The 20,301-nt window shown below is 42.1% G+C and overlaps 1 protein-coding gene across 1 annotated transcript in view; it reads left to right on the top strand.

Moving 5' to 3' along the window:
- Positions 1–18,919, top strand: part of P2RX7 (purinergic receptor P2X 7) — a gene marked incomplete at both ends in the record, with an annotated part of 52,389 nt that extends 33,470 nt beyond the window's left edge. The window contains 6 exons of the mRNA XM_082667845.1: positions 3,258–3,394; positions 10,841–10,931; positions 12,211–12,276; positions 12,364–12,513; positions 14,733–14,834; positions 18,422–18,919. Of these exons, the coding sequence (XP_082523971.1) occupies positions 3,258–3,394; positions 10,841–10,931; positions 12,211–12,276; positions 12,364–12,513; positions 14,733–14,834; positions 18,422–18,919 (1,044 nt within the window). The remainder of the gene's footprint in view (positions 1–3,257; positions 3,395–10,840; positions 10,932–12,210; positions 12,277–12,363; positions 12,514–14,732; positions 14,835–18,421) is intronic.
- Between the last annotated feature and the right edge of the window lie 1,382 nt (positions 18,920–20,301).

The raw sequence follows: 20,301 nt of genomic DNA, 5'->3' as shown, positions 1-20,301 counted from the left end.
GAAGTCCAAAATGAGTTTCACTGGGCCAAAATCAAGATATCAGCAGAGACATGCTCCCTCCGGAGGCTCTAAGGGAGAATCCATCTCCTTGCCTTTTCCACCTTTTAGAACCGCGTTCCTTCCATCCCCTTTTTCCCGCTTTGAAGCCAGCAGTACAGCATCTTGCTTCAGTGGTCACATTGATTTCTTATTCTGTGTCAAATCTTGCTCTGCCTCCCTCTTATAAAGACCAGTGTGTCTTCACAGGGTCCACCCAGATAATCCAGGATAATTTCCTCATCTCAAGATCCTTACTTAATCACATCTGCAGTCTCTTTTGCCATTTCAGGTAACATATTCAGAGGTCCAGGGATTAGGACCTAGGATTAGGAATATTTGGGGGACCATTACTCAGACTACCACACTTGGATTAGTCAGGATTCTTCTGGTTGCAAGTTATAGAAATCCAACTCAAATGATGTAAGCAAAAACTAAATCAAAAAGTAATTTGGGGGCAAATAATAGAAACCAAACTCAAGTGGATTAAGCAAAAAAGGAACCATATTAACTTGCGTAAAAAGACCAAGAAAAATGAACATTCTAGTATACCCAAGGCATCCTCCTACCTTGGGAGTTTTCTCTTGCTGTTCCCCTCTGCCTGGAACAGTCTGTCCCAGACATAGCATTAGCTGCCTCCTACACCTACTTCCAATATTTACTCAAATATAAGCTCAGTGAAGCTTTCCCTTACCGCTACATTTAAAGCGACAATTCCCACCTCTATCCCAGCATGCCCTATGGCCCTTTCCATGTTTATTTTTATCCCTGGCACCTAGCATTATCTGACATACTATATATTTTACATATCCATTTGTCTGTTGTCTATTTTCCCTGACTAGAATGTAAGTTCCATGATGGCAGGGACATTTAGCTTTTTTTTTTTTTTGGGGGGGGGGGTGGTTCATTTTTGTGTAATGTTCAGCCCATAATGGACACTCAATAAATATTTGTTGATTGAATGAAGAGTATGATAGATTTAGGCATAGCTGCCTCCAGGAACTCAAATGATGTCTTCAGGAATCTGACTCCTTTCATCTCTTGATTGTTTCCTTAATGATGATGTCATTCTCAGGCATATTCTCCACATGTCAAAGCAAAGCCACCAAAGCTCTAGCACTGTGCTATCCAATACGGTAGCCACAAGTCACATGAAGTGACTTAAACTTAATTAAAATTAAATAAAATTAAAATTTTATTTCCTTGGTCATACCAGCCTCATTTCCAGCATTCAATAACCACTGGCTATTGTACTATACAGCATGAATATAGAATATATCCATCATCGCAGAAAATCCTATTAGACAATGCTGCTTTAGACTTTCACACTCTATAGCTAGTGGTCCCAGTCAGTAGAGGACTTCTTTTCCTATGGTTCTGGCAAAATGTCTCAGGAAGAGCTCTGATTGGTCTACCTTGGGCCACATATCTATCCTGAATCAATCACCAGGTCCAGAAGGGAGCACTGTCCTGATTGGCCAGGCTTGAGTCATGTGCCCACTCCTGGGGCTTGGAGAGGACATAGCCCCATTCAAACCACTGAGAGTTGGGAAAGGTGTTTCCCCAAGGAAATTCCAGGTAGTTTTCCCAGAAGGCAGCAAATTGGATGCCAAGTGACAAAGGCATTAGATATTCACTGTAATATGTAGAGTGCTTGGCTTAGTGCCAGACAAAAAAATGGCAGTTGTGATTATTCTGTATTATTTCCCCTTTCTCCAAGTCAGAGCCTCCTTGCTACTCATTTCTGTATCCTCAGTATCTAGCATACTGTCTTGAAATGCCTAAGTTCATTTATTCAAAGACATACCTTTTTTTCACTTTTAATAGTTTCCAAATCAGGAAGTGCTTTCAGTTGATGGAGTCTCACAGTTTAATTGACAGCATTTTTTTCTTAGAGGAACATTAAGAAAAAAAAAAAAACCCTACGTGTCTTACAAGCAATGGTGTCTAAGATTCAGTGAAATATGATAGTCAGTACTCAAAAACATGTTTGTAGAAAAAAAGAAGTACCAAGTATAGGTAAGAGATTAACAGATTCTTTAGAAGTTTAGAGGAGAAAGGTCACCATGAATTGAGGGGCACAGGGGTGGCTGAGTGGGTGGGGAAGGATGTTTGCTGGGTCTTGAAGGATGAGGAGGATTTAGCTAGAGAGGTGAGTGGAAGAAACATTTCATTGGGAGAAAAGGTCAAGGGCCAAGATTTAAAAATTCAAAGCAGACCGAGCAACTCCACTCCTAAGTATGTACCCACGAAAAATGACAACATATGTTCACACAAAAACTTGTACATAAATGTTCACAGCAGCATTATTCATAATAACCAAAAGGTGGAAGCAACCCAAGCGTCCATCAAAGGATGAATGGATAAACAAAATGTGGTATGCTCAATCAATGGAATATTCTTCCACCACAGTAAGGAATGAAGTACTGACACATGCTACAACATGGATGAACTTTAAAAGCATCATGCTAAGTGAAAGAAGCCAGACATAAAGATCATATATTATATGATTTCATTCATATGAAAGTTCAGAATAAGGAACTCTATAGAGACAAAAAGTAGATTAGTGGTTGCTTAGTGCTTGAGAGAGGGGTGGTAACTAAAGTTTACATGTTTTCTTTTGGAGGTAATGAAAATGTTGTAAAATTGATTGTGGTGGCAGTTGCACATATACGTGAATATACTAAAAACTGTTAAATGCACAAGTTATGTGGGCGAACTGTATGTGAACTGTATCTCAATAAAGCTGTTTTTTAAAAAAAGAAATGAAAATGCAAAGTGTGTTTAGGGAAAAGCATAGAGATTTCAGAATAAGAGCTTTCTCCAGGGGTGTATTGGGAGATAAGCAGAGAAGATGTGATGGAGCACGATGAATTCCAGTCTAACAAGTTTCAGCTTAAACTTTACTGGGGGGTGGACATTACACGTGTCTGATTACAGGAGTGGTTTGTTGAAAGTTATATTTTAGGAAAATAAATTTAACGGTGGCGTGTTCCAGGTGGGAGGAGGAGCAGGGAGATGCGCTTGTAGCTGCCACAGTACTAGTTGTATGAGTTAGATAGGGCTGCACCTATGGCTCTGAAATTTTTAATCAGCATTTTTTTTTTCCCCTCAAAAGCCAACTTTTCCTTCAGTGGTCATCACTATGTAGGGAGATGTCTGATGGCTGCATAACCCATGTCCAGCGGGACTTAGAGATTGTCTCTCGTTGTCTTCCCCAGGGAGGAATCATGGGCATTGAGATCTACTGGGACTGCAACCTGGACAGGTGGTTCCATCACTGCCGTCCAAAATACAGTTTCCGTCGCCTTGACGACAAGACTGCCAAGGAGTCCTTGTACCCTGGCTACAACTTCAGGTAACAGTGCTCCAGGTCAGACTTGCCCAGTGACTGGCCACCCTTGGATCCCCAGGGACCTTCCAGGCCTGACTGAATTGTATCCCCAGCAGCCAGCAAGACTAGTTTTGGTTGCCAAGGCAACAAGAGGAATGTAAAAGACTTCCTCTAAGAGCTAGGCAGTGACTGAATTTTTGTATGAATTATTAAAGAATTGCACACTCTTTGTAAGATAAAAACAAAACTTGGGAAACAGAGAAAAGCATAGAGAAGAGGATAAAAATCACCCATAATTCCTCTATCCTGAGATAATTGAAGATAACCCTCTGGTGAATGTTCCTTCGTCTAACCAATTGTTTTGTGAGGCTTATATGAGATCATATCACATTTACAGTTTGGTATTCTGTGGGGGGGGTTCATATGCCAGGTCACTCAAAATTCTTTGTGACCATCACGTTAATTATCATCGTGTTCCATTGTGAGTGTAATGATCACGTAGGCTACAACTTAGGGAGGGTATTCTACATACCAGGCATTTATATCACCATCACTAAACCTCACAACCACCCTGGAAGGTAGATATTAGTGTCCCGGGGAAAGCTGAGAAAGGTGAAATGATCTCCCCTAGACCCACAGCTAATAGTAGAAGCTCCATAATCCTAACCTAGATCACCAAGACCTTAAAACACACCCTTTCCCTTCCATCTCATAATTTTCTCACCATTCCGCCATTATTGGATATTTGGGGTATTTCTGATTTTTCTTTATAAATAACTCTGTAGTGTATATCTCTGTACATATATCTTTGTTTGAATCCCAGATTATTTCCTTAGGATAAGTTTCTAGAAGCAGAATTATTGGATCAAAGGTTATGAGCATTTTACCATATGCTTTCAGGTTTTAAAAATACTATATGGCTATATTTTTCATTTCTCGGATTTATATTCAGTTCTTTTTCAAAGCCACCTATTACTGTTTCAGTGAGATCCATTCTTAGCTTATGGATCCTACTCCTTTTGTCCAAGCTACTGTATAACCCCTTTCACACTGAACTGTAGCAACTTGGATGGGATTTCTCTTTGTGGGGCTTTGGAATATTTGTTGGTGGACTTCGGCAGAAATGATCTTGTGCAAAGTTTTGCGTGTGCCATGGGATATGGAGACATTCCTCTGGGGTGACAATTTAATTTTGTAGTTGTTCCTGCCAGGACTGTATGGCATCTATCAATTACAAACCAGTTTTTAGTTTAATTTATTGGTGCTGGATGTCTTCACTCCACTAGAAGTATCCCATCCCTGCTTCCTTGCTAAGTTGGGCATCTGCAGCCTCAGCTCCTTTCCCAAGAAGTATGTTAGGACTCTAGCTGCTCAGATACAAATCTGATCTGGTACTCCTAGGGTTCACGTGGCTTTAGTCCCCACTTACCACTCATCTCTAGCACCTGCCCTTCCTTGTTTTGAGCTCAATAATATATTGATATGACTTTAAAAAATACTTTATCTTGCACTTCTTTGTGTAAGTGCAGTGGGGTGGGAGGTGGTGGTGGAGGTGGTGAGGCAGCCTGCCATCTTGATTGGAAATCCTTTTGGTGAGAACATTTTTTTAAAATAAATTTATTTATTTTTGGCTGCATTGGGTCTTCGTCGTGGTGCGCGGACTTTTCATTGTTGTGGCTTCTCTTGTTGCGGAGCACGGGCTCTAGGCACGTGGGCTTCAGGAGTTGTGGCTCGCGGGCTCTAGAGTGCAGGCTCGGTAGCTGTGGCGCACGGGTTTAGTTGCTCCGCGGCACATGGGATCTTCCCGGACCAGGGCTCGAACCATGTCCCCTGCATTGGCAGGCGGATTCTTAACCACCGTGCCACCAGGGAAGCCCAGTAAGAACATCTTAAAGACTCCTGATACCTTGGGTAACATTGCTTCCTCACTGCAGTTTTGTCTAATTTTTAAGGTTCTTTGTAGTACATCGCTTATGCTTCTAGCTTCTGGACTTCAACCCTATGAATTCACTAGAATTCTGGTTCATTTTCACTCTTGAGCTGGCTAGTGCTGGTTTTGTGCTGATCTATTCTTGTTTTGATGCTCTGCACAGTTCAGTCCTCTGCTCCTGACTTTTTCCCATTGGTGATCTTGTGCCCCTAACTTAGTTTCCATGTTACCTCCTACGTCTGGATAATTTTTTCAGCCTGTTCCTACAACACTGGGCCAGCAGTAATTTGGCCTCTCAGTTTGAGGCTTATAACACAGTCTCCATGACCTTTCATTTCCTGTGGGAATCAGGCAGGGTTCTGTGACTGTGGTTATGGCTGGTCATTTTGTGCTCTGATTCCAAACACAAAGCAGGCTTTTGCTGTTTCCTTTTCAGAGAGAGTTGCTGAGTATATCCCTCGGTTACACAATTTGCTTAAGAAGCTGGTAGGATGTTGATACTGGCATTCTTCATTCATTAAATATATATTGAAGAAAAAAATATTTCTTGCCCCAATGGGTATACATTGGTAAACAAAATAGACAAATTACTGCTTAGCATATATCCTAATAGGACATGACTATACATATAAGACAAAAATATAATAAAAAACTCCAAGTCAACATCATTAGTCACCAGGGAAATGCAGATTTAAACCACAATGAAATATAATGACATGCCCACCAGAATGACTAAAATTAAAAACACTGGAAATTCCAAAGGTTGGCAAGGAGGAGGAACAACTGGAATTCTCCTACTTTCCTGGTGGGAGTGTAAAATGGTACAACCACATTAGAGAATTGTTGGGAAGTTTCTTATAAAGGTAAACATACATCTATCCTCTAAACCAGAAATCCCACTCTTAGGTATTTACCCAAGAGAAAGGAAACATATCTCCACAAAAAGATTTGCACATGAATGTTCACAGCATCCTTACTCATAATAGGCAAAACCCAGAAAGAACCCAAATGTGCAATAACAGGTGAATGGAGAAATAAATTGTGATATATTTATATAATAAAACACTACTTAACATAAATAAAAATGGAAGAAATTACTGATACACACATCAACATAGATGAATCCCACAGACGTTACATTGAGTGAAAGAAGCCAGACCTGAATGAGTACATTCTATGATGCCATTTATTTGAAGTACAAGAACAGGCAAACTTATCTGTGATGATAAAAGATAGAACAATGGCTGCTGGGCTGGGGTTTGGGGGTAGGAAGGAGGAGTAGGAACCAATTGGAAGGGAGCACAAGAGTTTTCTGGGGTAATGGAATGTTCTAGATGTTGGTAGGGATCTAGGTTACATAGAGTATTCATTTGTCAAAACTCATTGAATTGAACCCTTAGGACTTGTGCATTTTATTATTATATGTTAGTTATACCTCAATAGAACAAACAAATCCAACAAAACCATTTCAGATGATGATAAATACTTCAAAGAAAATCAAACAATATAGTGTGATGGGGGTGTGGGGAAATGCAACCGGACAAGGCCTCTCCAAGCACAGGATAGGACCCCCATAGGCATCATGCACTTTCCTGAGGACTGAGCTTTCCTAGTTAGGAAGAGAAACTGTACACATAGGAGTCCATGTTAGGGAATCAACTTGCAAACATATTAGCTTCTGTGAATACTTTTAGTACTAATGGTCTGGACCAGTGGTTCTCAAAGTGCGGGTCCCCATATCAGCATCATGTGGTATCCTTCTAGAAATGCAAATTCTCAGGCTCTACGACAGACCTACTGAATCAGACACTCTGGGGATTGTCTTCATAAGCCTTCCAGGTTATTCTTATGCAAACTTAAGTTTGAGAATCACTAATCTAGACCCTCGATACTCAAATGTGATCCTGGAACCAGCAACATGGGCCTCACCTGGGAGCTTGTTATGATGTACAATCTCAGCCCCGACTCTCAATTTACTGAGTCAGAATCTGCATCTTAAGATTCCCAGGAGATTCATGCGCACATTAAAATCTGAGAAGCACTGGTCTAGACTATATTTTCTAGCATCCCAAACATACTTCCTTCTTAGATGATTCATCTGACTATATTTTCTTTCTACAACCAGGTTGCTAGCTGCCTGGGAGAATGAATAAAATAAAGTGTCTACTTAATCTGAGCATGCAAGTACAGGCCAAAGTACACGTGCACGTGCAAACACACACACACATTCATTGCTTCCTAACCCTTCTGCTAGCACTCTTATTGAGTTCTGGAGGGGTCCACTTAAGCAAATGGCTTTATTTATATTTTATTTAAAGCAGCATCATTAACTGGCAAGCAGGCTTCAAATTTTGTTTTTGTTTTTGGCCTGCACAATGTTCTGAAAGTTGAGACATTCTACGTAAAAATATGGACTTCCTACTTTTTTTGAAAATTAAGCTATTTGAAAAAAATCAACCCATTTGACAACACTGGCTTCATATTCCACAGGGAGCACTCAGCTAGAGCTGAGTATCAGTGGTTCCCTTTAGAAAGGCCATGTGGCTCTTGGTTTGCCATGCTCCTCACCACTCCTTATTGCCTCTTACCTGGCTGCATCACTCATTTCTGTTATCTGGCCCCTATAGGCATTTGTGTTTGAGACCCTTGGCTAAAGACTGGCTGAGATCAAGATGTAACAGGATTTTGCTTCTCCGGGTCAGTGGAATTTCATCCAGGGCCCTGAAACCAGCTCCTAGTTTAGGTAATGTTTTGATCATTCCCAGCTGCTCTACTGAATAGGTTTGTGGCCATTAGCAAAAAGAGAGGCCTGGATCAGTGGTCCCCGACTGCCCTCACAGGCTGTTTTTACAGCAATCAGCAGACGCATGCAGGGCAATGTACCAATCAGATGTTAGCAAATGTTCTTCAAGTCGCTGAGCTAAGCCTAAGAACATTAGCTCCTGAAGAGATCTGAGCTTTCTGAAGAACTGGTTGTGATGTTAATATTCTTTTAGAACAAAGTTTTAGAGCATTGGTTCTCTGGAATAAGCACCAGAAGAAATCTTTAGCCAAAAATAAAATGTCAAGATCTGACGGGTAACTGGACAAGTTATTGTCAAATAGCCACACAAAAGGGAAGGAAGTTAGAGGTTATATGAGTTTAATGAGAAAATATAACTTTCTAAAACAGGAAGTTGAAGGAATTGATCACGTTGCAGAATTTTGTCCTTTACCAAAAGATCCATGGCAAAAGATCCTTTTTCAATTATTCAGTTTATTTACAAGATGTGTAAAGCAGGGAAGTCCCACACAGAATAGAATGCCTGATGTGCTTCTCTGCTTCTCAGAATGTGTGTGTGTGTGTATTCATTTCCTATGGCCGCTATAACAAATTACCACAAACTTGATGGCTTTAAACAACAGAAATTTATCTCTCACAGTTCTGGAGGCCAGAAGTCCAAAATCAAGGTGTCAGCAGGGACATACTCCATCTAAAGTCTCTAAGGGAGGATCTTTCCTTGCCTCTTCTAGCTTCTGCTGGCTCTAGGTGGTCCTTAACTTGTGGCTGCATCCCTCCAGTATCTGCCTCCGTCTTTACATGGCATTCTCCTCTGTGTTTCCGTTTCAACTCTCCCTTTCCTTTTTCTTATAAGGATACAGCCATTGGATTTAAGACCCACCCTAAATCCAGGATGATCTCATCTTGAGATCCTTAACTCATTTACATCTGCAAAGACCCTATTTCCAAATAAGGTCACATTCACAGGTGCAGGGGTTAGGCACTTGGACTTATCTTTTGGGGGGGGCCATTATTCAACCCACTACAGAGTGTAAAAACATCCTTGCCCAGGGCCTGGTGTTCTGAGTGTGGCCCATTGATCACCTGCATCAGAACCACCTGGTACCTTTCCTGGAAATACAGATTCCTAGAAACACCTCACACCTTTTGAAACCACCCTTTGGGGGTGAGGCCCAGGAATCTGCCTTTTGAACACACTTCCCAAGTGATTCTTGCCCTCAGTTTGAGACCCACTGTACAAAGACCCTGAAAGCAGAAATTCAAGTATTTACTATACAATGTTAACCTTCCAGCAAAACAGCTTGCATAGAGAGATAATGCAACCCTGGGGCATGGAGTGGTGATGCATGCTTGCTTTGTATTTTAAAAAACAAATCAATTAATAGAGCAGAAGAAAGTACTGTCATGGAGTGAGAACAATCAGATGCAAAGAAACTGAAACCCCTTTGGCCAGAAACAGGCACTGAAGTGCCTGAGAATATCTAACTGATCTCAATGTCAGATCGTGAGTTTACAAAGAATAAGAATTTCAGATGTTCCAAACTATACTTTGGCAGAGCATCTGTTTTCTTCTCTCCCCACACCTGTAAATAGATTATGAATTAATAACTCAAAGAAAATATATGTCCTTACCTAAAAACAACCACCAAAAGTGGTAAGAGGGAGGGTCAGATTTAAAAGTTTTGTGAGACATGTGGCTTAAGCCTTCCTAATTATTCATGAAAAACAAAACATGACACTTTCCCTGACTGTAGCACTGATGAGGGCTGCATATTTTGGGTGACTGTGATTTGTGCCCAGGTCTTAATTTATAAAGGTGGCTGAGTAGTAACACAGAGAAGTCAATGCCCTTGAAAGAAGAATTTCCCGAGAGGTGGGGCACACCAGGTCACACAGGGCCACAGGGAGAAGCACCAGGTTTGGTCAGGGGATAGCAGGAGAAAGGGGAAAGCACAGCCCAGAGCCTTTACTGTGTTTTCTGTGGGAAATGAAAGGCAGGGCAGGGGAAACAGCTTAGGATTGGCTAGTTTGAGTAATGGTGGTGGGCTCTGGGCTACAGGGGTGGTCTCTGGTTGTCTGGTACCTGGCCCTGGGCAAGTTAGGGCAGGGGAAATGTTGGCTGGGTGTGTGAAAGTTAGATACAGAAGGTGGCTGGAGATATGGACTCAGGATTGGTCAAGAGGGTTTGTAACATGATTTTCACATACTTGCAAAAGCTGGATGGCAGGGGGCATGTAAACAACATTGTCCGCTAGTTTGGCCCTGGTGATAATGGATGCCAAACAGACAAATACAGAATCTTAAGAAAACACAGTTAGAGCAGATTGCTGAGGGGCACCTGTTCCCAATCCATTCATTAGTATCTAAGATTCACCCTCCCCCTCTTTGTTCTAGAAGCTAAACTTTTCCCTCTTAGAGAATGATCAGAGTGCTTGAAGTTATTTTTTTTAATTTCTCTTGTTGTCAACCCTGTATTGGTTAAAAATTTTTCATTTTAATCTTAAACTAAAACACAGACTTTCCATCATCCTGTGATGCTGGAAGTAGAGAAGGTGACATGGGGAAGTGGTGCCTTGGTTCAAGGTGAAGAGACAGAGAATTTCATGGGTTTGGATTGTGTTCTTTCCTCTGCCAACCAGAGCAGAGCTAGAAGACGGACAAAGAAGACTAGAACGGCTACTGGTTCGGTTTTTCTTTTCATAAAATACCAGCACTTCCAGAGAGATCTTTATAAATATGTATCCTTTTCCTCCTACAGATATGCCAAGTACTATAAGGAAAATAATACCGAAAAGCGGACCCTGATAAAAGCCTTTGGGATCCGTTTTGACATCCTGGTTTTTGGCACCGTAAGTCTCTTCTCGCATTCAGCCACTGGCATCTCCGTTCCTATGACTGTGTCTTAATTATCGCTGTAGTGTCTCAAAGGGTGAATGTTTTGGTCATAGTCGTTAGCTGGCACTGTGCATCTTGCATGTGGGATCAGAGAGGGGGAAGAAATGTTCTTGTTCATGGACAAGTCATCTAATGAGTACAAGAGTGGGCTTGGGGAGAAAACCTAATACTCAATTTTCAATATACTCTGTTGCTTAAAAAAGAGAGAGAAAGAAATCCCTCTGCAAAATACTTTGTAAGGAATCCAATTCAAATGGGTTTAGGAAAAAAGACGACTTTTTTTTTTTTTAGTTCACATAACTGAAAAATCCAGAGGCAATTTTCAGGCTTCGGGCATCATGAATCCAGATGTCTTAACAACATCATCAGGAACCTGCCTCCCTCCATCTCTTACATTTGTTCTCCTCTGTTTTGGTGTCATTCACAGCGGGTCATCTCTATGCAGTGCTGTCAGCAGCTACTTATACCTTAGCAATTTAGCAACCTCAGTGAAAAGAGAACATCTCAGCAAAAGCCTCAGCAGATGCCACTGGCTTTGACTGGCCCAATATGGGCCAGATGCTCACTGCCGAACTGTGACCAGGGTCACTCGCAATGGCTGGTCTTACATCAGCCCTGAACCAGCCCCTTCCCCGCAAACTACATGGACTGAGTATGGACACAGACAGTTCTCCAAAGGAAAATGGGCATGCTGTCTCCAGAAGAAGGGGATGCTGGGTATGCAAAAATCAACAGATGCCCACATACCTTGTCTGACAGCGTATTATTTATGTAACATGGTGATAAGCAGCACAAGAATCGATGAGATATAATGAGAGGATACAAAGACACTGAGAATAAAAACCACAGGGACATCTATGGGAAGAGTTTGTGCAGACATTCCTTCCCTCTGTTTCCAGAGTAATCTCAAATCACTTTTAGGGAAAGCTCTTTTGAAACCCTCACCTTGAATGGAATAAAAAACTTTCAATGGTTCTCCTCTCAGTGTGTGAGTTCCACTGCTTATTTGTTTAAAACATCCATGTTTTCAAGCACATCCTGAAAGGCAGAAGCAGGAGGAATGGGATTCATATTTTCAGTCTCCTTAATCTTTGTTGCCGTGAACACTTTGGATGCATCTGTCAAATTCACGGCACTAGACTCCCTCCTCTGCTGGAACTTACAATTACATGTTAGAGCAAAAGAGCATTGCTCTGAATTTCAACCGGGTAACCTTTTGTACTCTGTTTCCAGGGAGGAAAATTTGACATTATCCAGCTGATCGTGTACATCGGTTCAAACCTCTCTTACTTTGGTTTGGTAAGGGATTCTCTTTCTCACATTTTATGAAAATGATTTGGCAAAAGGAAGTTTCACTGACATGGTGCTTGTCTGGGTTTTTCCCAGGCCACTGTGTTCATTGACTTTCTCATCAACACTTACTCAAATAAATGCTGTCGATCCCGTATTTATCCCTGTTGCAAGTGCTGTGAACCCTGTGCAGTCAATGAATACTACTACAGAAAGAAGTGTGAATCCATTGTGGAGCCAAAGCAGGTAAGGCTTGCTGTGTCTATGGGATGTTAAAACACGTGTATGGCCCATTGGACCACGGAGAAGTTTGCAAAAATAAGGCCAAGGGCTTCCCGGGTGGCGCAGTGGTTGAGAGTCCGCCTGCCGATGCAGGGGACACGGGTTCATGCCCCGGTCCGGGAAGATCCCACGTGCCGCGGAGCGGCTGGGCCCGTGAGCCATGGCCGCTGAGTCTGTGCGTCCGGGGCCTGTGCTCTGCAGCGGGAGAGGCCACAACAGTGAGAGGCCCGCGTACCGCAAAATAAATAAATAAATAAATAAAAAATAAGGCCAAAATCATAGGTGTAATCAATCCCATGGTGGATAATTCTCTGGAATCTACCCCAATCCACCATCTCTCAGATGAATCCTTTAGTTTTAGTGAAGAATAGACACAAAAATGGAGAAGCAAGATATAGGGAAAACAAATTTTTATGTTCCAGGATTTGTCAGTTTTGTCAGATTTATTAAATTGGTTGTGCAAAAAAAGTATAATGACTTTGGAGAACAATTTGTAGATCTAGTAACATTTAAATGGGACATACTTTACAGCCTGGCATTTCCACTTCTCCATACCTGCCTTAGAGAAACACTCACATGGGTACCCACGTAGTACACATGTACCAGATGTCCATCACAGTGCTGTCTGTGACAGTGAAGGGGAGCATCTGCCCAAATGTCCAATAGGTGAATGGTGATATAAACTATGATAAATCCATAGTAAGGAAGGCCTGGTACCAGTTTTTAAAAATGAGGTAGATTATAATAAAAGCAAACGTTTACATAGCATTTCCAGTGCTACGTATGCATTAACTCACTGAATCTTCACACAACCCTACAGGTAGGTTTATGGGATTATGATTATTAGCAGAACTCTAGATAGGTGCTATTATTATCTCTTTCTATAGATGAGGAAAGTGAGGCACAGGAAGGTTAAATAATTTGCCCAAAGTCATACAGTTAGTAAGTGGCAGAGCTGAAATTCCAACTCAGGCAGGCTGGTTTCAGAATCCATGTTTATAACCACTATGTTATAGGTAATGGCATGAGCAAATATCCAAGACATTTGTTGACAGGAAAAAAACAAACTATGGAACAATATATATGGTATGATATATAGGTTAAAAAGCAACAATACACATAAACTAATTCTATGTTTTTTCTACATGTATATATGTCCATTTATATACACACACATATAGATTCTGTATATTTTCTGCATGTATTATACACACACACATATAAATGTGTGTGGGGAGGTAATATACGTATAAAAAAAGGTACTGGACACTCATAAAAGTGATAACAGTGGGGGCTTCCCTGGTGGTGCAGTGGTTGAGAGTCCGCCTGCCGATGCAGGGGACACGGGTTCATGCCCCGGTCCAGGAAGATCCCACATGCCCCAGAGTGGCTGGGCCCGTGAGCCATGGCCGCTGAGCCTGCGCATCCGGAGCCCGTACTCCACAACGGGAGAGGCCACAACAGTGAGAGGCCCGCGTACCGCAAAAAAAAAATAAAAGTGATAACAGTGATTGCTTCTGGAAAGGAGCCTAGGATGGGGGAGTGGTCAGAGTGGTCAAATTTTAGTTCACCTGTATGGTTTTGATTTGATTAATTTGGAATTTACTACATTGACTCCATGATTTCCTCCAATCAAAGAGAAGTCTCTGGTATTTAAAAACAACAGAGGGTTTCTTTCTTTCATCCAAGAACATTGCTGTCCTTTTTTAGCAGCTGAATGCACAATTCATTGTTCGTTGTACATGTATTTGCAATTAAAGTAAAAGTTCATCTTTGCAACTAGAATTAATCACCATTTCATGGCCCAAGATGGGATGAAATTTAATGAAAATATAAATAATTTAAGATTCAATCGTATAACTTTCTGGAGATATTCAACCTAGAGTAACTGAAATTGAGGGAACACTACAAAGGAATTTTACATAGCACTTGGGGGACCTACAGATATTAGGCAGGAAGCTGTGGATACTCTAAATCTACAAATTAAGGTGCTTGGGGATCAATTTCTGATTTACCTTTAGACTCGGAATCATTCTTTCTTTGTTAGCAAGAGTTTTTGGTTAGCTTGTGTAACAGGTTGTCATTTGGAAATAGGAGTAACAGTTGCCTTTAGATATGTTCAGATATGCAATTCGTGATAATTCTGAACTAAAGTTGGTAACCTTTTAATCTTTATTTCCTAGACATTAAAATATGTGTCCTTTGTGGATGAACCCCACATTAGGATGGTAAACCAAAGGCTACTTGGGAGAAGTCTGCAAGATTTTGAAGGTGAAGAAGTGCCAGTAAGTTATTTCGTCTTTTTTTTTTTTCTCGGTCACACCACGCAGCTTGCAGGATCTTAGTTCCCCAATCAGGGATCGAACCCGTGTCCCCTGCAGTGGAAGCGCAGAGTCCTAACCACTGGACAGCCAGCAAATTCCTGTAGTCTTTTTTTCTTTTTTAAGAGAAAACTTACTATTTTATTTATTTATTTATTTATTTTTGGCTGCATTGGGTCTTCCTTGCTGCGTGCTGGCTTTCTCTAGTTGCGGCGAGCGGGGGCTGCTCTTCGTTGCGGTGCATGGCCTTCTCATTGTGGTGGCTTCTCTTGCTGCAGAGCACGGGCTCTAGGCGCACGGGCTTCAGTAGTTGCGGCACATGGGCTTAGTTGCTCCGTGGCATGTGGGATCCTCCCCGACCAAGGCTCGAGCCCGTGTCCCCTGCACTGGCAGGCGGATTCCTAACCATTGCACCACAAGGGAAGCCCAAACCTTACTATTAAATATAAATATATCTAGAAATGTGTATAAATCACAATTGATGACAAAGTAAACCACATGTGACAAGCACCCAGATTTAAAAAGTGACTATTACTAGCAGAAGTCCCTTTTATGCCTCCAAATTACTACCTTCCCTTAAAAGTAGTCATTATCCTGTATTCAAGGTTAGTTTTACCTCTTCTAGAATTTTTTTATTTAAAAATTATTTTTATTTTTATAATTCTTTTAAAATTTTAATCCTATAATATGTATTCATTACATACTCTGTTGAGTGTCTGGCTTCCTTCCCTCAATATTATTTTTGTGAGAGTCATCCATGATGTTGTGTACAGCAATGGTTCATTCTCGTTGTATAATTTCCATTTTATAAACATTCAATTTATTTATCCATTCTATTGTTGAATGAACTACCTATTTGGGTAGTTTCCACTTTGGGGTTCATGCCAATGATGCTGCTACAGTAAACGTATGGCACCTAAGAATGGAACTGCTAAGTCATAAGGCAGGTGTGTGTTCAGCTTTAGTAGATACCACCTAACAGTTCTCTGAAGTGGGTGTTCATTTTTTTTTTTTTTGCTGTACGCAGGCCTCTCACTGTTGTGGCCTCTCCCGTTGCGGAGCACAGGCTCCGGACATGCAGGCTCAGCGGCCATGGCTCACGGGCCCAGCTGCTCCGCGGCATGTGGGATCTTCCCCGACCGGGGCACGAACCCGCATCCCCTGCATCGGCAGGCAGACTCTCAACCACTGCGCCACCAGGGAAGCCCTGAAGTGGTGTTCTAATTCACATTCTCCCCATCAGTTTTGGCTGCTGGACATCGTCACTAACTGCGTTAGTTTTCTACAGCTGCCATAATAAATGACCACAAACTAGGTAACTTGGAACAACAGAAATTTATTCTCTCACAGTTCTAGAGGCCAGAATTCTGAAATCAAAGTCTGAAATCAAGGTGTCAGCAGGGCTGTGCTCCCTTTGAAGGCTCTAGGGGAGGTTCCTTTCTTGCTTCTTCCAGCTCCAGGAGCTTATTACACCTGTTAGGATGTCCAGTACAATACTGAATAGAAGTGATAAGACCAAGCATCTTTGTCTCATTCCCTATGTCAGAAAGAAAGTTTTTTACTTCACTATAGTATTTGCTGTAGGTCTTTTTATTTTTTCCGGCCTCGCCCCACGTCTTGCGGGATCCTAGTTCCCAGACCAGGGATTGAACCCGGCCCACCACAGTGAGAGTGCCACGTCCTAACCACTGGACCACCAGGGAAGTCCCTGCTGTAGGTTTTTAAAGAATGCTCTATCAGATTAAGAAAATTCCCCTCTGCTCCTAGTTTACTAAGAATTTTTATCACGAATGGATACTGAATTTTAAAATAACGTGTTTTTTCTGCTTCTTTCCAAATAATCAATGAGTTTTCTTTTCTTCTGTCATGTGGTGCATTACACTGATTGGTTTTCAAATATTAAGCCAACCTTGCAGGAATCTGCAATAACATCAGTTTGAGTGCGATGTATGATTCTTTGTATTTACTGCTGGATTCAATTCCCTAATATTTAAGAATTTTACATCTCTTCTTGAGAGAGTCTGGCCAAAATTTTTCCACTCTTGTAATGTTTTTATCAGATCTGGGTATAAAGTGAACTCCTGTGTGTTGGGGTGGGTGTGGTAATATACACATAACCTAAAATTTACCATTTTAATCATTTTAAAGTGTGAAGTTCAGAGACTTCCCTGGTGGTCCAGTGGTTGGGACTCCGTGTTCCCAATGTGGGGGTTCCGGGTTTGATCCCTGATCGGGGAGATGTATCCCACATGCTGCAACTGGAAGAGCCCACATGCCGCAACTAAAGATCCTGCATGCTGCAGCAAGGATCCTGTGCACAGCGGCGAGGATCCCGTGTGCTGCAGCTGGGAGCTGGCATAGCCAAATAAATAAATAAATACATAATTTTTTTAAAGAGGAAAAAAAATAAAGTGTACAGTTCAGTGACATTTAGTATATCCACAATGCTGTGCAACCATCACCACTATCTAGCTCCAGAGCCTTTTCACACCCCGAAAGGAAACCTTATATCCATTCAGCAGCCACTACTCACTCACTTCTCCCCAGCCCCTGGCAACCATTAATCTGCTTTCTGTAGATTTCTGTATACATGGATGTACCTATTCTGGACATTTCATGTAAATTGAGTCATACAATATTTGTTCTCTTATGTCTGGCTTCTTTCATTTAGCATAATGTCAAGGTTCCATCCATGTTTAGCTAAACATCCATGTTTAGCATTTGTCAGCACTTCATTCCTTTTTATAGCTGAATAATAGTCCATTGTATGAACATAACATTTTTTTAATCCATTCATCCATTGACAGACACTTAGGTTATTTTCACCCTTTGGTTATTATAATAGTGCTGCTGTGAACATTCATGTACAAGAACCATTCAGTTTTAATGTACTTAACTCAGACTTTCTTTGTCTGGTGAATGAAGGTATATGTCACAAAGAATAGACAAAAATGATGGCAATTATGGCAACTTCCACTGGAGGATAACAAATGGATTTTTTCAGAAAAGAGAGCATGGTGAGAAAGGAGAAAGCAGAGCTAAGTCAACAAATATTTACTGTCTACTATGTGTGGGCACTGTCCTAGGCATTGGGAATGCAGGCAGTAAACAAAGCAAACAGGGCCCCTGCTTTCATGTGGAAGAAGAATCATTAAGTAAACATATCAATTCATAAGATCATTTCCTCATAACAAACATAGAACATCATTATGTGATAAGAGAATGACCTGGGAGAAGGGGAACTACCTAGATCAGGTGGTCAAGGCAAGAAGGGCTCTCCGAAGAGATATATGTATTGAGGCCTGGCTTTTCTGAATTTCACTTTCCAAATCTGTAATATGGAGATCAGAGCACATATCTCACGAGGTTCTCCAAAAGCTTAAACGAGGCAGTGCTTGCAAAACACAGTCCTGATATATACATTTAATAAATGATAGCTACTAGTATTAATGTAATATTAAATGTAATTTTACAAGTTAATAATAAAGTTAAAGAACCTAGAACCCTAGGGGTTGTCAGTGCTGATGGGTTTGGAAACTTGCCTTTTTCAGAGACCCCCGATGGACTTCACAGACTTGTCCAGGCTGCCTCTGTCTCTTCAGGAGCCACCCCCCATTCCTGGACAACCAGAGACTATCCAACTGCTCAGTGAAGGGGCAAGCCCTAGATCCAGTGACTGCCCGAATTGGTGCCAGTGCGGAAAGTGCCTCCCATCCCAACTCCCTGAGAGACAAAGATGCTTGGAGGAGCTGTGCTGTCGGAAAAAGCTGGGTGCCTGTATCACCACCTCAGAGCCATTCAAGAAGCTTATCCTGTCCAGACATGTCCTGCAGTTCCTCCTGCACTACCAGGAGCCCTTGCTGGTGCTGGATGCAGATTCTACCAACAGCCAGCTGCGGCACTGCGCCTACAGGTGCTATACTACGTGGCGCTTTGGCTCCCAGGACCTGGCTGACTTTGCCATCCTGCCCAGCTGCTGCCGCTGGAGGATCCGGAGAGAGTTTCCCAAGAGGGAAGGCCAGTACAGTGGCTTCAAGAGTCCTTACTGATGTGCTGAGCAATCATATAATATTGCCTTTGCTTGCACCTTGAGCTTCACCTGCAAAGATGTGTGTCCAGATTTTCAGCCACAGGGAAATGTGCTTTCCTCCTCCCCCAGCTCTGTTTGTGTCAGAGAGCAAAGTGACCGGAGTAAACAAACAGCAACTGAACTAGAATCCCTCAGCATGGACTGAGAGTCAAGAGATTCAGATTTATATCTCCATTCTATCCCTAGGAAGTTGTGTGATCCTAGGCCTTTAACCTCTGTACCTCATTTGCCTTATTATCCAATTTATTGTTTCACAGGGATATTAGGAGAGCATATTGAGACAGTGTACACAAACTCTCTTTTTAACGCATAAAGAGCTCCATGAATATGAAGCAGCTCATTTTGAGGTGAGACTAGGATAATGTCCAACTATCAACAAACCCTTGGGTCCTGGTTAAAGAATGGGGAGGATTAAAAGTTTTGGCACAAATTTTTTGGCATTTGTCCTATAGACCTGAGGGGTTATATCTCCTCCCCTTGTGTCTTGGCAGCTCTGATCACTTTATCCAATGATAAAGTGATGCTGTGTCAGCTTCAGGGTCTTGGTCTTAAGATGCTGTCAGCTTCCACTTCCTGTCCCTTGAAACTCTTGCTGTGAAGGAAGCAAGCTCCCATGTAAAAATCTGCCTATCCTGAGTCCATCCTGCTGTGAAGAAGCCCAAGCAGCCATGTGAAGAGGAGAGATGCCCCCAGCATTCAAGCCATCCAAGCCCATGGGAGAGAAGAAGCCTTCAGATGATTCCAGATCCTGCTAACATGTGACTGCAACTGCATCAGACAACCCAAGTGAGAGCTACCCAGTGAACCCACAGAACAAAAATTGTTATTTTAGGGCTTCCTTGGTGGCGCAGTGGTTGAGAGTCCGCCTGCTGATGCAGGGGACACGGGTTCGTGTCCCGGTCCGGGAAGATCCCACATGCCGCGGAGCGGCTGGGCCCGTGAGCCATGGCCGCTGAGCCTGCGCGTCCGGAGTCTGTGCTGCGCAACAGGAGAGGCCACAACAGTGAGAGGCCCCCGTACCGCAAAAAAAAAAAAAAAAAAAAAAAAGTGAATAGCAGGTTTTAGGATCCTCCTGCAGGATTTCCGTTTCAAGGTTTTGGCACTAGAACGGACTATTTCTTTTTTTTTTTTTTCGGACTATTTCTTAACGACAACTATTTTAAAGAATAAATAGAGAACATTATTCAAAATTGTGACTAATGAAGGATCTGTGAGGTTTTTTTTTTTTTTTGCGGTACGTGAGCCTCTCACTGTTGTGGCCTCTCCCGTTGCGGAGCACAGGCTCCGGACGCGCAGGCTCAGCGGCCATGGCTCACGGGCCCAGCTGCTCCGCGGCATGTG

Source organism: Grampus griseus, assembly GCF_964374135.1.
Source record: "Grampus griseus genome assembly, chromosome: 12".
NCBI lineage: Eukaryota > Metazoa > Chordata > Mammalia > Artiodactyla > Delphinidae > Grampus > Grampus griseus.
The sequence above is the reverse complement of the archived record's forward strand: the minus strand, read 5'-3'. Positions and strand labels throughout refer to the sequence as shown.